General features: G+C 39.7%; 1 protein-coding gene across 1 annotated transcript in view; it reads right to left on the reverse strand.

The window, feature by feature from the left end:
• LOC134841439 (mutS protein homolog 4-like) overlaps window positions 1–17917 on the reverse strand; it is a 49868-nt gene that overhangs the window by 10033 nt on the left and 21918 nt on the right. Inside the window, exons 4-6 of the mRNA XM_063857436.1 lie at window positions 8707–9115; window positions 7955–8182; window positions 85–193 (exon numbers count right to left, since the gene is read on the reverse strand). Of these exons, the coding sequence (XP_063713506.1) occupies window positions 85–193; window positions 7955–8182; window positions 8707–9115 (746 nt within the window). The remainder of the gene's footprint in view (window positions 1–84; window positions 194–7954; window positions 8183–8706; window positions 9116–17917) is intronic.

A 17917-nucleotide genomic window follows, 5' to 3' on the forward strand; every position in this document is an offset into this window, starting at 1 on the left:
TAGTACTTTCCCACTTTCGAGAGATGTTCGGAAGAACAACCTAAATTCCGATTGCAATCAACGCCCCGGATGAGTTATAGATACCTGAAGCACGGTGACTGACAGAGGAGAGTTGAGAGGGTAAGAGCGAGAGCCACTCCGTCTTCCTCACTCGTGATCTGCCCAAATTCATCCACCAGCACCAGACTAGAGTCTAAAATGAACACTTCAAACAGGGTTAATAAACAAAACGCATAGAGATCATGCTTCGAGAGACTCAAATTCGAGAGTATTCAGATTGATTGCTAACCACCAGCTTTCCTCTTTTTTCAGAAACACAAGATTTGGAATGTAAAAAGTAACAACAGCGAAGCTAGAACTCTCATCGTTTGTGATAACTCCCAAGCGAAACTCAACTTCGAAAACCGGCAAAAATGACAAAAAAGAGCTGTAAAACAGCTAAACTTTCGACTTGTGCCGGAAATTAACTCCCCGAACTGGAGATTAAAAGTCTCAGGTCGTCAGATCCTTGACATTTTCGCTTGAATAATGTCAAAAAACTTGCCACCAAAATAGCAGATACCAAAAATGCTATTGAATTGACAGTGCTAAAAAATAAAACTTTTATTACAACTCATACACTCGATAAACTGACTAATTTCAGGTTATTTTACAGCCAAAACACAAACGATTAAGTCAGAACGAGCATTTGACAAGTTCAAGAAAGGATGAAACAGCGTCGAGACGAAGTGGACGAAGAACAGCCCTGACGAAAATGGGAGGAGTGATCGACTACATAGATAGCAAAAATGATAAAGGAGGGAAAGTAACGTGAAAACTCAAAAACTGAAGAACAAACTATCTTGAGCCCAGGGAGAGGGTTGATCATTATTGGCCTAAAACTCAAAACCCTTATCACCACTGGGTGATTTCTTTAGTTGCTAAAAACCGTTGTTTTATAAAGTAGTTTATTAACCTTAAAATTCATCACTCGGTATTTTCGTCAATTTTTACTTAACTTTACAATCAACGTCTAGCAGTATTTTTCAGTCATTTAACGTTTTTATTTATTGAAGGGTGAGTGTCATATGGTGCTAATTCAGTTCGTGAGAGTTTAAGTTCTAGCCATCAATTAACTGTCAATCGTGGTGCTAATTAGTCTGTTGGCAGGTGCTGACCTTTGGTATTGTCTGTCACCCTTGGTTGACCTCTATTGTCACTCTTGGATTTAACTTCGTAAGATTAAGTTACACTTATTGTCGGAATTTACTTATTGCTTGATTCACGTTTTCAACATGGCGCAGCCAGCAGTTTCAAGTGGGCGAAAAACCAACTTGCTATCACCGGATTTTGGCCACCGAAATGCATTGAACCGCCAATGCTATGGTAGTTTTGGATGAAAAGATTGCAATGGAGAATGGAGGCAAAGTACTCGATTAACCCGAAAAAATACTATTTCGCGGCCACTCTCACCGAAACCCAAATCACCGCTTTGCCAGGGAAAGTGGACAGAAAGAACTGGTTAGAATCCGAACACACATTGATCTCAAACTTGTACTTGTAGCTGAGCGAAGAGGGCAGGACGAGCTGCATAAAAGACGACCACACTTGGACCTCTCAACGATTCGTTGCACAATTCGTTATATGCACTGGAGATGGAATTCAAAAAGGAAAGGATTGAGACGTATGAGACATTCCAACTTCTCGCTCGGAAACAGCAAATCAATGAGAGTCTCGAGCAGTTTCACTCTGTTTTATGTGGGCTCGCGGCCCGATGTATCTTTGAAGCATTAGAAGATCCAATCTTCAGGGACTTGTTCATTGTTAACATGAACAACCGTGAAGCGCAAAATTAACTGTGCCGATCCACCAAAACATCGGACATGTATTGAATTGCCCTTTCGTACGAGCGGGGCGACAACTACGCAAAATCATATGTAGCAAGTCCGCCGGGGGAAGTACTGGAACCCAGGGATCATCAGGGGGAGCGATTCGAATAAAATCCGAACCGGTCGGAATAACACGAAGAGGATTCAGAATTGGTTGTTCACGGGGCAGGAGCATGTACCATGGACGCGGATCGATTCGGGGGGGGGGATGTGATGCAAAGCAATCGATGTTACAACTGCGATCAACCAAACTTTACACGGGAACACATGGACAAGTGATCAGCCAAGGGAGTCACTGGTAATTTTTGTCGCAAAATAGGACTTTTTGAACGTAACTGCAGGGGAAAGCGTGGAAACCAGCGAGAAGGAGGAGCAGTGGGAATGATTCGGGAAAATGATGACAACACAAATCCAGGGAATCTCGAAGACGTAGCATCCCGTAGCAACCGGATGTGTAGAGCGCACCATCGGTATCGTTAAAAATTCGATACTGACTTTCGTACAAGAAAAACATTCGGAACCCTTGGAAAAAATGATCGGAAGAGCCCTTGGTGCTCCCAGATTTTCAAAGAATTCAACGCTAAAAATTTCGCAATTTGAGGCGCACCAAGGTCGAGAAGCGAATACGGTGCAAAGAAATCTTACGAAAAAATTCCTCCCTTCAAAATCTGAATTGGTATCGAGCAATAAAAACGAAATATGCTTGTTTAGATGAAGCTGACCCGAAAGTGAGGGTCATGCCACATCCTGCTAAGACTACTGGGGTGTAAGGTCAGATATTGCGTACGCCCTCAAGCACAGCAGCCATTCACGCAGGCTAACCGATGAACAGGCCGCGAATCAAGACGATGAACCGTCTATCATAAGATCCGCGGAACAGAGCGGACAACGGCGACCCCCTGGCTCATTGTATCAGCAAACCAGAAGCCGAAATTTGAAAAGGTATAACCAAATCCATTCAAAAATAAAATCAGAGAATGCTCATACGTTAACGCTAAACAGCGAAGTCGGGTGTGGCAATGAAGCCGAAAGCTAAGAAAACTAGAGCTTACTTAGTAACAAAGAAGTAAAGGAACGGGCCACGAAGAAAGCTGACGCCGAAAAACAGCAGCGGAAACGAACCGGACGTCGATTTGGAAATAGTGGGTAAGAGTCGGAGGAGAGCGACATTCTATCTACTATTTCCGTAAAACGAGCGACAAGAGCAACAGCCGACACAAGCAGGACCATCACAAAATCCAACCACGACAGCAAAACCAACAAGCGAACAGGACCAACAAGCACATAATCAACACAAGAAACAGAGCGACAAAGGAAGTAATCAGGTACTAGACACCGGAGATGATGATGACACTATTCCGACACAAGGCGGCGAAATGGAGTCCAATCCGCGGACCCTAGGTAATGGCACCCGCGGATAAGAAACGGAAGGCACCATGGAAAGCCAGATTGGTATCTTACAGGAGCCAGGACGAAACAGCGTCGAGACAAAGTGGAGGAAGAACAGCCGTGACAAAAACGGGAGGAGTGATCGACTACATAGATAGCAAAAAAGATAGAAAGGAGGGAAAGTAACGTGAAAACTTAAAACTGAAAAACAAACTTTCTTGAGCCCAGAGACTCAAATTCGAGAGTATTCAGATTGATTGCTAACCACCAGCTTTCCTCTTTTTTCAGAAACACAAGATTTGGAATGTAAAAAGTAACAACAGCGAAGCTAGAACTCTCATCGTTTGTGATAACTCCCAAGCGAAACTCAACTTCGAAAACCGGCAAAAATGACAAAAAAGAGCTGTAAAACAGCTAAACTTTCGACTTGTGCCGGAAATTAACTCCCCGAACTGGAGATTAAAAGTCTCAGGTCGTCAGATCCTTGACATTTTCGCTTGAATAATGTCAAAAAACTTGCCACCAAAATAGCAGATACCAAAAATGCTATTGAATTGACAGTGCTAAAAAATAAAACTTTTATTACAACTCATACACTCGATAAACTGACTAATTTCAGGTTATTTTACAGCCAAAACACAAACGATTAAGTCAGAACGAGCATTTGACAAGTTCAAGAAAGGATGAAACAGCGTCGAGACGAAGTGGACGAAGAACAGCCCTGACGAAAATGGGAGGAGTGATCGACTACATAGATAGCAAAAATGATAAAGGAGGGAAAGTAACGTGAAAACTCAAAAACTGAAGAACAAACTATCTTGAGCCCAGGGAGAGGGTTGATCATTATTGGCCTAAAACTCAAAACCCTTATCACCACTGGGTGATTTCTTTAGTTGCTAAAAACCGTTGTTTTATAAAGTAGTTTATTAACCTTAAAATTCATCACTCGGTATTTTCGTCAATTTTTACTTAACTTTACAATCAACGTCTAGCAGTATTTTTCAGTCATTTAACGTTTTTATTTATTGAAGGGTGAGTGTCATATGGTGCTAATTCAGTTCGTGAGAGTTTAAGTTCTAGCCATCAATTAACTGTCAATCGTGGTGCTAATTAGTCTGTTGGCAGGTGCTGACCTTTGGTATTGTCTGTCACCCTTGGTTGACCTCTATTGTCACTCTTGGATTTAACTTCGTAAGATTAAGTTACACTTATTGTCGGAATTTACTTATTGCTTGATTCACGTTTTCAACATGGCGCAGCCAGCAGTTTCAAGTGGGCGAAAAACCAACTTGCTATCACCGGATTTTGGCCACCGAAATGCATTGAACCGCCAATGCTATGGTAGTTTTGGATGAAAAGATTGCAATGGAGAATGGAGGCAAAGTACTCGATTAACCCGAAAAAATACTATTTCGCGGCCACTCTCACCGAAACCCAAATCACCGCTTTGCCAGGGAAAGTGGACAGAAAGAACTGGTTAGAATCCGAACACACATTGATCTCAAACTTGTACTTGTAGCTGAGCGAAGAGGGCAGGACGAGCTGCATAAAAGACGACCACACTTGGACCTCTCAACGATTCGTTGCACAATTCGTTATATGCACTGGAGACGGAATTCAAAAAGGAAAGGATTGAGACGTATGAGACATTCCAACATCTCGCTCGGAAACAGCAAATCAATGAGACTCTCAAGCAGTTTCACTCTGTTTTATGTGGGCTCGCGGCCCGATGTATCTTTGAAGCATTAGAAGATCCAATCCTCAGGGACGTTTTCATTGTTATCATGAACAACCGTGAAGCGCAAAATTAACTGTGCCGATCCACCAAAACACAGGAGGTGTATTGAACTGCTCTTTCATACGAGCGGAGCGACAAGTACGCAAAATCATATGTAGCAACGTCCGCCGGGGGAATTACTGGAACCCAGGGATCATCAGGGGGAGCGATTCAAATAAAATCCGTACCGGCCGGAATAACACGAGGAGGATTCAGAAATGGTTGTTAACGGGGCAGGAGCATGTACCACGGACGCGAATCGATTCGGGGGGATATGATGCAAAGCAATCAATGTTACAACTGCGATCAACCAACTTTACATGAGAACACATGGACAAGTGTTCAGCCAAGGGAGTCACTGGTAATTTTTGTCGCAAAATAGGACATTTTGAATGTAACTGCAGGGGGAAGCGTGGAAACCAGTGAGAAGGAGGAGCAGTGGGAATGATTCGGGAATAACTTTAACATCAAAACGCGAATTCAATTCAAAAAATTCAGCGGAGATTTATTTAAAAAAATTAGTCATAATAATAATTAAACTGAAAAAATCAAAAACTTTGAAAAAATTGCGATTTCTCGAAAAGCAGAAGGTTTGAGAAAGTCGAATTTTTAGCATGGAAAGACAACCCGATTTTGTCAGCAGTACAGTAATCACTCACGATTTAAGCAAATCGAAAAATGAACAACTTCTAAGACAGTTAGAGCGAGTTCACGGCTCAAGCAAAATCGATCTTTTTTCTCAAAATGCGTCTGTCTCGAAAACTAGAGAGTTTGCGATGGTAAGCTTTAATGCAGACCTTAACAACCTAATTTTGCGTTCTTAACATCAATCATCGCTTGTTTCGACGAAAATTTATGAATTTTCAATAATAAAGCGAGAGAGCTCTGAATTTCCTAAAATATAAGTATCTTTGAGTTTATGAACAAAGCAACAAACTTCATTTGAATTAAATTCTTTAAAATGTTCGGGCGAAAATTGACATGGGCTCGGTGCTTATTTTAAGGAGCTTGGCACCTCTATTCTGCAGGGAAGCGGATTCAATCTTTTGCCCAGAGATCGGTTTTTGAAATATGGGAGAGATGACCTCCTTGTATTATAATCAAATTCATTTTTCACGAATGTCTGTTCAAAAAATGATTAACAAGAAAATTTTTGAGAGAGCGCATGCAAAATTTGAGAAGTTCATACACAAAAAGCTCATGGATAGTAAGAATTTTATGTTGATTAAACTCATCCGAAACGCTATATTTCAATTTAATAAGCTTCTTCTGAAACAAGAAGATCGAATTTAGGTTTGAAAAAGCAGTACAACTATATACCAACAGACCAACAGTCCGTATTGAGTAAGTGGTTTAACGTTTGAATTATAAAATCTTATCATGACCGGTCTAGGTACAAAATGTCTCTTTGAGACAACTACACAATGCCTACCTAACTATGTTTTAATTAAAGCAACTTGATTTGAAAAAGAAAACTTATTATCCACCAGAATATCTAGATACTTACAAAAACTTTAGGACAATATATAATATCAGATATAGCAACACGAAGAATGCAAGTCTCAGCATTATTCTTAAAACTTAGTAGAGTGGTTTTATCAGTATTTAAAGCTATTTTATTATAAGTCAGCCAAATATGAATGTTTTCAAGGTCTGACTGGTTGTCAACTGAAATAATTGAAAATAAGAACAAACAGTTGATGTGAACGTAGCGCAACAGGCTCCGACTACCTTTATCTTTTTTTGACTTTTTATTTGTGAGCTTAAAAATTATTTGTGAGCTTAAAGTGAAAGCGGATCACAAGCAAGCTCAGCACATATTAATCAATGCCTTTTCAACATATGACAAAAAATCTAGTTATTTTCACCAGCTCACATGACTGAATATTACGACTGACAATAGTTGGACGTTTTGATATTGATCAAATCACGACCGAGCCGACTTTTTTCAGAATATCTCACTCAACAGCACCTGATATATTTGAGGCACTTGATTTCGGGTAAGAAAAAGAAAACAGAAGCTTAGTTTTTCTCGCACTTTGTGATTGGTAGAAGAAAAACTTTTAAAAACTCACCAGAAGTTTTTTTTAATGGAAACGAATCACAATGTTTTATTTTACAACCAAGCATAAATATCAAACAGAGGCAAGAAAAACATCTCCTGATATTACAAAAAACCCATTCACTTGTATTCAGAGGATAACAAAAATATTGATTCAATAAAAAATTAAGCAAAAAAGACCCAGAAAATTATCAAGATGAAACACGCATTTCAAGTTTCGGAACAGTTTTGAATTTACCTGTTGTGCAGTCACTACTTGAATCTCACTCCTCTTTCTTTTGGGGTGCGAGGATGTTCTCGCTAGAATTCATCGCGAGAAAAACCAAGGTGGTCACTAATGAAATTTTCTGGTGAAAGAAGAACAGTGTGTGAAAAAAGTCGAAAACGGAAAGATCGAAACAAAGTTCACAAATTGTTCAGGCGCCATTTTAAAGTTAACTTTTTAATATTTTCATTTTCCGTATTTTATGACGTTGAATTCTGCTTTTAAATATCGAAATTCATGGCAGTTCGTTATTCTTTGTTGACTTGTAATTTCCGATAATTACGGTTAATTTACGTATGAATTGAAATGTTGTCAATCGGCCAGCAACCCGAAACCGATCTACCTCAGTACCGAAACGAGGCAGAAATATGTAGTATAAGCATCAAATTACGTTAAATGGCAGCTGTTTGCGAGCTATAACTATCAAAATAAAACCAATTGAGTTTAAAAGCGGCCATTTCGTTAGTCAAGGGATTTCAGGGAAAAATATTTTACCCATTTTAATTAAATTTACTAATCATAGGTCTAACATTTTCCGTTCTTTTGAAGCAATTTTAATGGAGAAAAAAATCATTGCAAGTTTGTTTGCGAACCTGATTTTGCTTTGAGCATGTAGAAAGCATGTTGAAGTGAGTTCTCCAATTGCGAGCAGTCATCAGCCTGCGTGGAGGAACTCGATCCAGGGGCGGACAGGAAGAATAGGTGGTCCATCATCTTTACGACGGACCCAGATTGGGCTGGAATGAAAGAGCCCATCTGAGCCAGAACCTGCACGAGGGCAATTTGCTTAAGGTACACAGTCTTACCTGCCATATTTGGACCTAAACAAAAAATATTAAATCCTCGAAGATCCAAATATATAACTATCAAAATAAAACCAATTGAAGTTAAAAGCGGATATTTCGAAGGAATAAGAATTTCAATAAGAATGTGGAAATTGACAACCTGCAATGACAACCTGCAATTATTCATTGATAATCTCAATAAAATGAAAACCCTTCGTTGAGCAGAACACGGAGGATATTCTAGCGTCAATATATTTAAACGCAACCAAGAGACAGATGAAAAAGAGTCAATAAACGCAAAGAAAAGTAGAAAGCAACCACGTTTTTTTTGCAATATATTGTCCAATTTAGCTTTCATAATTGGTGAGCGCATTTTGCCTCACCTCGAGCAAATGATTTGAATTGAACTCAAAAATTGCATATATACTTAAGGACATTCATATGTGCATTTATAAGTTATTGGAGCATTTTAAGACATCTCAAAAAAAATCATCACGACCTTTATAAGAGCTCATCGAGTCTTAAAACTCGCATTTTTGCGAAGATGAAAATTAACTGACCAGAAATGAGAGCAAAGTTCTGGCAGTCCCAAAGGTATACGTCATTTGGGATTGGTTTCTCCTTATTTGTGGCCTCAAGCAATGGATGATAACATTGGTTCAACTTCAAATATTCATGAAAAGTAGGTTTTGTCCAGTCATTTTGAAGGGCTGACTGAGCGAGACAAGCTAGCATATCTATAAGGGATATGAGAACAGCTAGCCGGTGAAGAAATCCAAAATTTTCCACCTGCTTAGCCAAGAACTCGGTTATTTTGCCAGCTGATTCCTTAAATATCTTCAACTGCAGATCTCTCACAGCTGGACCCAATTTTCCCAGGGCTTTGGTACTGCACTTCACATTTTTGTTGTCTCTAGTTACATTGATGAAAATTGCAGGTAGTTTAGCAGGCAGTGGTTTATTGTAAACCTGAAAATGATCAAAAAGATGCAATTTCTCTACTTTTAACACAAATTAAATAGAACTAGCGTGTACCGCACCTCCGGTGCTTCGAATTTTCAAAATTCAAAAAAAAACTATTCTTTGAGTGTACTCTAACAGCACCCAATTACAGGGTTAGTAATTAAAAATTTAGCAAGTTTTTTATTCAAGTTTTTTATACAAATTTTGAAGAACCATAAAAATTTTATACAAGTTTGTGATAACTAACAATACCTCTGAGGTTGTATAGTGAAAACTGAAGTGGTTTCGAAAGAGTTTAATTAACCATAATGAAACCGTTTCTTTTCTGTTGTTAGTTTGTTACTGACTGTGTTCTTAGCCACAGGCCTGAGAGATTGACTCTCTTGAATTTCTAAAAAGGTCACGTATTCTTTGACCTTGGTTTTTATAATAGAATTATATAATTTATAGATAACAATATGTATAGCACTATCAAGGTCAATATGTGATGACTATCTGATTGCTGCGATAGCAGTGGCAAATATAAGTAGCACTATCAAGGCCAATATATATGAGGACTGCATAGTTACTGCAGTGGCAGTAGCAGTTGCGGTACCACATACCCCCTCGATCAAGAAAATTTTTATACTATGTTATTAAAAATTTTTAAATAATAATGAATAGGAGTTTTAGAACTCAGTTTAAGAAGTTTTGGCTTTGTGTGTTAGATAACTCATTTTCCATCTCTCTCTTCATGTTCCTCTTCCAACTGTAACGGGATTCTCCACTCGGCGTTCCATGAACGGGTTATGTCTAGAGCATCGCTGCCAAACTTTCTCCTAAATAGATGTTTTTCCAGCAGACCAAATTTTGTCTCCACCGAATTAGAAGCACCAGGTTTAAAATTTGCAAGCTTGATTCTGTATGCTTCGAGCGCGGCTTGGTTCAAGTCCAATAAGTTATTCTGGAACGAGATTGATTTCACTGAATGCTTAATTGGGTTTCCGTATCTGGATGGTCCCTTTTTCGATCTCCCGCTTTTCCGTACTGATGTTTCCTCAAGTTCGGATTCGTCAGAAAACCCCGGAGGATTCATCAATTCCTCGTCGTCTCTCGCTTCCTCTCTCGAATGCAGTATCTCTGCCGCCGCGCGCTGAACTCCTCGTTCAAGTACTTGATCCGCTAATCGATTCCAATCATTCGCCGATAAATCCTTACCATTGAAAGTGTCGAGGATTGTTTCAGGAGATGTAGTGCGTGTAATTTCTTTCTTGTTCTTGATAGTGTTCGACGAACATGCGTGGTCTGGCGCCTTCGGTTCGATTACTTCTGCTGCTGACGCAGCACTTTTATCTTGTAATATGACTTGTTGTGCGTCTTTCGTCGAGATTGGGCTCACTTTGGCCTTATTTGATTTCGAGAATGGTCCAGCCAAGTTTGGCTTCGCTCTTCGTACCGCCAAATTCAGTCCACCGCCTTGTAGGGTGTCTTTTGAAGTGATCACCGTTGGGCTATCCTGAAATTTTTCCTTCGCTGCACCTGGCTGCTCTAGCAATAAGTCTTCATCCGACTGACTCAATTCAGCCTCATCCTGTTCGTCTGATTGTCGCCTCGATTGCCTCTGTTGTTTTTTCTTAGGCTCTTCTCCCGATGGGGATCGTCTATTGTTGTTTTTCTCCTTATCATGCACTGCAACCTTAACCTTTGCAATATCGCTTTTCCGGTAAATGGACCCTGCAGCCGTCTTAATTGTGGAAGACGTTTCGGCCACGACCCTTCCCTTTAGAGGTTTCGTGAGGGCCTTACCGCTCTTCCTCCCCTCGTCTTTTCGTATCAGGATTGGTGACGACTGACGTTGCTGAGAAATGGCCTCCGGTTTATCTTCAACGAACCCCCGCTCCCACGAGTATAGCATTTCTTTGCGTAGCTCGGGATTAATGGTACTCGTCTCATCCACAGTACGCTTTAGGTCGTTTGCCGAAGTATCACGTCGAGTCTGGTTCCATCTTGCATTGGCCTCCAGAAGCTCTTTTAGGGCCCGCGCTCTTTCTCGGTCCTTTGCCGAGACGACTTGCTCTTTGAATAATGGACTCACATCTCGGCTGTTTTGTCCCTTCCGGACAATCTTTAAGTTGTCACGAGATTGGTCGATTCTCTTTTTGAGTTGCGAAGCCGTCAAGGCGGAGCGCTCCAGATGTTCCTTATCTAAACGATCAGAGTTTTGTAAGAACCTATCACTGAGAATTTTAAATTCTGTTTTTGGCAATCGCCCAAAGTGCGCTTCAAATGGCGACATTTGAATTGTCTTCTGTTTTATCCAACGAAGGTCGCGAATTATCGTACTCAAGCACAATTTTATCGACGTTACATTTTCATCGAGTAACATTACTCCCAACCTTCTCTTGATGGTTTGTATAGTGCGTTCTACTAAGCCGCATCCGCGATGGTCGCCAACTGGACAAAATTTTTGTTCAATGTTATTGTCGGAGCAAAATTTTTTCATTGCTTTGCCCTTGAACCCGGAAAATTGATCCGTTCTAATTGATTCAGGTATTCCATGTATATCAATATATGAGCGAAGAAATTTTATTGACGACTTTCCCCCTGTTGATTTAGTGATTTTTACTGAAGGAAATTTAGAATACCTATCTATTGCTACCAACAGATAAATCTTTTTTCCTTTGAAATCTTCAAGCGGACCAGCATAGTCTAATTGAATTTCTTGACCTGGCTGCGTGAGCAGCGGCAGAGGCTTCGTAGCATTTTTTGGTATGATGTATTTTGCATTCTTACCATAGCGGGTGCAACTTCTGCATTCCTCTGCAAGGTTGACGATATCCTTGTGCATGTGCGGCCACCACAGGTACCTTGACACATCTAGCATCGCTTCCTGGCCTGGGTGACCGCGGTGAATTCTCTTTAGAACTGCCAAACGCAATTGTTCCGGGACAGCTAATCTGTTGTCAACCAGGATGCAGTCGTCCACAACTGAGAGTTGGTGCCAGAGAGGGTTGGTATATGGACCCATCAGCTCGAAGCTGTGTCGATCGTTCCTCTCAATGACCCGCCGCAGCCTGTCCATCCAGGCGTCTTCTGATATCAGCTCCGCTAATAGGCTTCTATCAAATAGTTTGTTTAGGTTGTCCAGACTGATATCAGTACGCACGTTATTTTGATCTGGTATGCCTTTCCTGGAAGCGTGACATGTCTTTTCCTTTTTAATTAAGCTGACTTCTGGGCTTTCCGAAGGGCTCTCGGCTGTTAAGTCCACTTCAATAATTTGGGGGATTTCACTTTGGGTATTCAATTGTGATGACTGGTCACCTCGATTACAATCTGGCAAGGCTGTCTGTGCCTCTAATTCAAGTAGACTTGTCTGTGCCTCTAATTCAAGTAGACTTTTTGGATTGTCTGGTCTTTCTGCCCCTATGAGTTCCCAAAATGACATCAGGGTTGTTCCACTAGTTCCAGACGCCTTTCCAGATTGTATTTCTTTAAGTCCTCTAGGCTTTATCGTCTTTCTCACTGGTCTCCACTCCACTTGCGGTATATCTGAATCAGAATCGTCTGACTCCTGTCGACTGCATGCAGCACCTCTCTTTACCATCCGTGTTCGAGAGAAGGTGGTTTCTGTTACTTGTTCCGTTAGTTGATCGTCCTCCCTCTGATTTCCGTTCTGTTTATTTTTCATCTTCTTTGATTTTCCTGTTTCCCTTCTTTCCATTTTTTTTCGATGACGCCGTTTCCTTAGGTTCTAATTGTTTGGAGTTTAATTTATTTTTGAGTTTTGAAATATCGACCAACTGTTTCTCACGAGCTATTCTGTCCAATGTGTTTTTGTGCTTCTCAACTGTTTGAAAACTTGAGTTTTGACCGTTCTCGTTCCGGTCGAGCTTTGTTCGGTTTTGAACAAACTGGTTGTCATAGCAACCGCGTGATGAGCTGTCTTTACAGTAGTTAATTTCTCTTGATGTTCTAGAATGTTCTGGAATGTTCATAGTGCTACTTTGGTTTGTTTCACTAGACCGACTGTTTAAACAGTCGAGTGCTTTATGGAAACTTTCAATAGACGTTACTACGAATCTCTCATCCAGTTCCGATTCTGGCCACGGTTCTCCATTAGGTTCTCTTGACAAGTAGTCAACGATACCCATATCCCTTCCGGGAATATGAGTAATTTTAAATTGGAAGGGCAATAATCGGTCAACCCACCTAGTCAAACGAGATTGATACGTTTTATTTGATCTATGTTCTCCCAAAGCTGATGTCAATGCCTTGTGGTCAGTTGCTATGACAAATTCTCTTCCTAGTAGATAATGTTTGAAACGATCTACCGCCCAAACTACTGCTAGTAGCTCAAGTTCATTGGTAGAATATTTTTTTTCTTGAGCATTTAAATACCGGGAAGCGAATGCGATCGGTATCCAATCGCTCTGATGAGACCATTGTTCTAAAGTAGCTCCGAGCCCACTATGACTTGCATCGCATTTTACTCTAGATTGCTTTGCTGGATCGTAATAGTTTAACAAGGCTATATTAGCAACTGCCCTTTTTATGTCCTCAAAAATTACTGAGTGTTGATCATTCCACTCAAATTTTTTAACTGGTAACCGGACATTTTTCATCTTCTTTTTTTCATTTTCTTCTTTCAGTAGTGGTCTAATTTTTTCAGTTAAACTAGCCGCATTTGGGATAAATTTCGCTAAGTGGTTGATGCTACCCATGAACGATCTGAGTTGCTTTAATGATTTGGGAGGTTGAAGGTTTGCAATTGCCTCCGTTTTAGTAACTTTTGGAATTATACCCTGTATTGACAAATTATGACCTAACCAGTTCACTGCGGGCTGCAGGAATTCGCATTTCGAAATTTTTAATGCGAGATTTTCGTCGTCCAACTTTTGCAACACATTGTGTACTAATTTCTCGTGCTCTTTGGCTTCCCCCTTTGAAACAATTAGAATATCATCCAAGAAACAAAAGGTATTCTTTGCGTGGTTTAGTGTTCTATCCATCGCTTTCTGGAATTCGGCTGGCATATCTGCCAACCCGTAGAAACCTGTCGGAAATCTGTACGTACCCGTTGCATTACCCCCTATTATATTGAAATTGCATTGTTTTGCTGTTTCAGCAGTTAGTTTTATCTGGCTATAAGCATATTTCAGGTCTAACACGGTGAAAAAGAGAGAGCCTTCTGATGCTGATGTGATGATCTGGCTAACCCCATCAATCAGTTCATCCACATTAGGCATCTGGTATTTATTTTTGTACAACTGTCTATTAATGGGTTTGGCGTCCAAGGCTAATTTAATAGAATCGTCTTTTTTTACCGTGATAACAATTGGGGCAATAAAACAATCGCTTGTGCATTTGTCTAATTTCGCAATGTGTCCCTCTGTGAGCAGCTTGTCTAGTTCTGTTTGAACTTTATCCTGAATGTGTATAGGAATTCTCCTACCTTTCTCTTGGATAGGGCACAGAGGATATTTAAATTTTGTACTCACCATGTGATTTTTTGATTCCCCTTGTCTATCGAATAGATCTTTGAACTTCTTATAAAAGTAAATCTTCCAACTATCTGACTGTTCACACAGTAACACATCAAACCTGGACCTTCGTGTTGGAGCCGATTTTTGCGTGGTTTGAATTCCTAGTTTACTCTGAAGATCTAAACCTAATATGCACCGCATACGTCTCTCTGTTACCAGTAACATCGCTCCCAACACTTCCCAACCTGCCGAACGTAGATTGGCTTTTAACGCTCCTAATATTAGAATAGGTCGTTTATTATAATCCACAAACTGCGCGGACAGGTTCAGCTTTTCTGCCGGAATAAATTTTGAATTCGAAGGTCCTTCCAGAATCTGTTTCGTTGTTGCCCAATTCAGGAGTGATACTGGACTGCCAGTATCTATAGTCATATTCAAAATATGACTATCAATCTTAACCAAAGCTTTAAGTGCTTTAATTTGATGCGATTTGGGATTTCTGCGAATTTCGATCTTTTCAATTTTACCCGACTTCTCCGTCAATGCTCTATTCTGACCTCTTTCGTTATTGTACGCATTTTCCGAAATCCTTGTTGTGATGTACTTTTCTATGTCCATGATGGAAGTGCACTCTTCCTCTACTGACATGATTTCAAAATCATCACATGAATCGAATGTTTGTATAAGATTGCACTCTTCCCCCGAGCTCGAATCTTCATTTGCAATTTCGTTAATTTGTTGAGACCTACACATTTTAGCGAAGTGATTAGGTTTGTTACAATTTTTACATGTTTTGCCCATTGCCGGACAATTTTTTAAATGATTCTCTACAAATGCTCTACCGCATCTCGTACATTGTTTTTGATCTCCTTTACCTTTTGGAGGTTTATTTTCGTACTGTTTTCTTCTGTTTTGATTTTGACGTCTAGGGTTATACCCTTTGTTTCCGATTGCCATAATTGGTTCTTGTTTAATCTTCATCTGTGGAGTTGTAAACAGTCCTGAGCTGTTTGTGTTTGAAGATTTTTGGAATGCTTGAGTTGTTTGTTTGCTATATTCAAACTTTAGTGCACGTTTTAACACTTCTTCTGGAGAGAATGTTTCGAACGTCAATGTGTCTTGGAGGACAGCATTTTTCATTCTTGAGATGAATAAATCTCGTACCAATTCTTCTTCCAACGCTCCCAATTCAGCCTTTGCTGCTTGTGCAGTCAGTGCGGCATGAAAAGATTCCAACGTTTCATTTGATTCGTGGGATCGTGTGAACAATTTGTATCTCTCATAGGTAATACATTTCGTTTTCTCAAATGAGAGTTTTGCTAATCGAATTATATCGCGAAACCCTAGTTTGGATATTTCTGTGTGAGGGTTCTTTTGTATAAATTTTTTCTTCCCTTCTGCTCCTAAAGCGAGGAATAATCTCGATGTTAGCCGTTTGCCCACTTCGTGATAGAATACATTGTGTCCCACTCTAGGTCCTCTTAGTGTCCGTTCTTCATTTTCTTGAACCACTCTATCTCGAGCCAATCTGTTCCGAGCTTCTCTTTCTGTTGTCGCTATCTCATCCTCGTTTTGTGCTGGTGTTTCAGGAGCTGGTAAAGGTTCTTCTAATACCGGTTTGGGTTCTTGTAACATTATTTCTGGATCCACATTCTCTTTAACTGTAACAGCTAATAGGAACTGGTCAAGCCACGTTTCAAAACTCCAAGGTGGATCTGAATTTGCGGATGCCCAAAATACTGGGATTCCTAGATCAGTCCTATTATCCTGAGCAGTGAAACCGGATCCTGCTGGCTGCGCCATGTGATAACTAACAATACCTCTGAGGTTGTATAGTGAAAACTGAAGTGGTTTCGAAAGAGTTTAATTAACCATAATGAAACCGTTTCTTTTCTGTTGTTAGTTTGTTACTGACTGTGTTCTTAGCCACAGGCCTGAGAGATTGACTCTCTTGAATTTCTAAAAAGGTCACGTATTCTTTGACCTTGGTTTTTATAATAGAATTATATAATTTATAGATAACAATATGTATAGCACTATCAAGGTCAATATGTGATGACTATCTGATTGCTGCGATAGCAGTGGCAAATATAAGTAGCACTATCAAGGCCAATATATATGAGGACTGCATAGTTACTGCAGTGGCAGTAGCAGTTGCGGTACCACAAAGTTCTTCGAAAAATTTAAAATGAACTAAGAAACGTCACATCTCGGAAACTGAAAGCAATTGAGCAGTCGCATTTGGACGCAAGACTTGCAACTCCTGAGAGTAACTTCAAATTTTGTAAAATTTTTCATTCGATTTTTTAATTCAAATTTTGAAAAACAATAAAAAATTGAGACATTTTCATATCTAAGTATATAATGTATTCAGAAACGTCCCATCTGGTAAACTGAAAGCAATTGAGCAGTCGCATTAGGACGCAATATTTGCAACTCCTGGGAGTACTCTTACAGTACCCAACTACTATGTTAGGAAATTCAAATTTTGAGAAACTTCACCTTAAGTTTTGTAAAAGAGGTACTTTTTTTGAAAACCAGAAAAAATCACATCTCGAAAACTACCGAGATTTGAGCAATCTTCTTTGATGGCAATATTCGAAATCTTTGAAACTACGCAACTACAGGGTTGGGAATTTCATTTAAACAAATTATTTTGTAATTTGAGTTTTCCGAAGTTTTCCCCCCAATTACAGGTTAGGAATTTTGAACTTTCAAAAATAATTAAATTAATTGTCATGGAAATTTTTTTGAAAAAATCACAAAAAAAGGTCATATCTGGAAAACTGCATAATTTTGAGCAGTCCTTTTTAGAGGCAAAACTCACAGTCCCATTGGGAGACAGAATTCTTAACTCCTGAGTGTACCCAGACAGAGCCTAACAACAGAGATGGGAATTTCAAGTTTTGCGAAGCTTTTTATACCTAAGTTTTCGGAAAAATTTTGGAAAAAACCTAAAAAAACGTCTATCTCGAAAACTACAAAAATTTGAGCAGCCAAAATCAGAGACACGATTCGCAACCCCCTGAGATTACCCTCACAAATTCCAATAACAGGATTGAGATCTTCAAAGTTTTGGAATTTTTTAACAATTAAGTTTTTTAGAATATTTCGGAGAAAATCATAAAAAACGTCAAATCTCGAAAACTACTAAGATTTGAGCAATCACAACTGGCGGCGAAATTCTCAACTCCTGAGAGTACCCTCACAGATTCCAATAACAGGATTGAGATCTTCAAAGTTTTGGACTTTTTTAACATTTAAGTTTTTTAGAAAATTTCGGAGAAAATCATAAAAAACGTCATATCTCGAAAACTAACAGGATTTGAGCAGTCATAAGTGG

Source organism: Symsagittifera roscoffensis, chromosome 1 (genome assembly GCF_963678635.1).
Source record: "Symsagittifera roscoffensis chromosome 1, txSymRosc1.1, whole genome shotgun sequence".
NCBI lineage: Eukaryota > Metazoa > Xenacoelomorpha > Acoela > Convolutidae > Symsagittifera > Symsagittifera roscoffensis.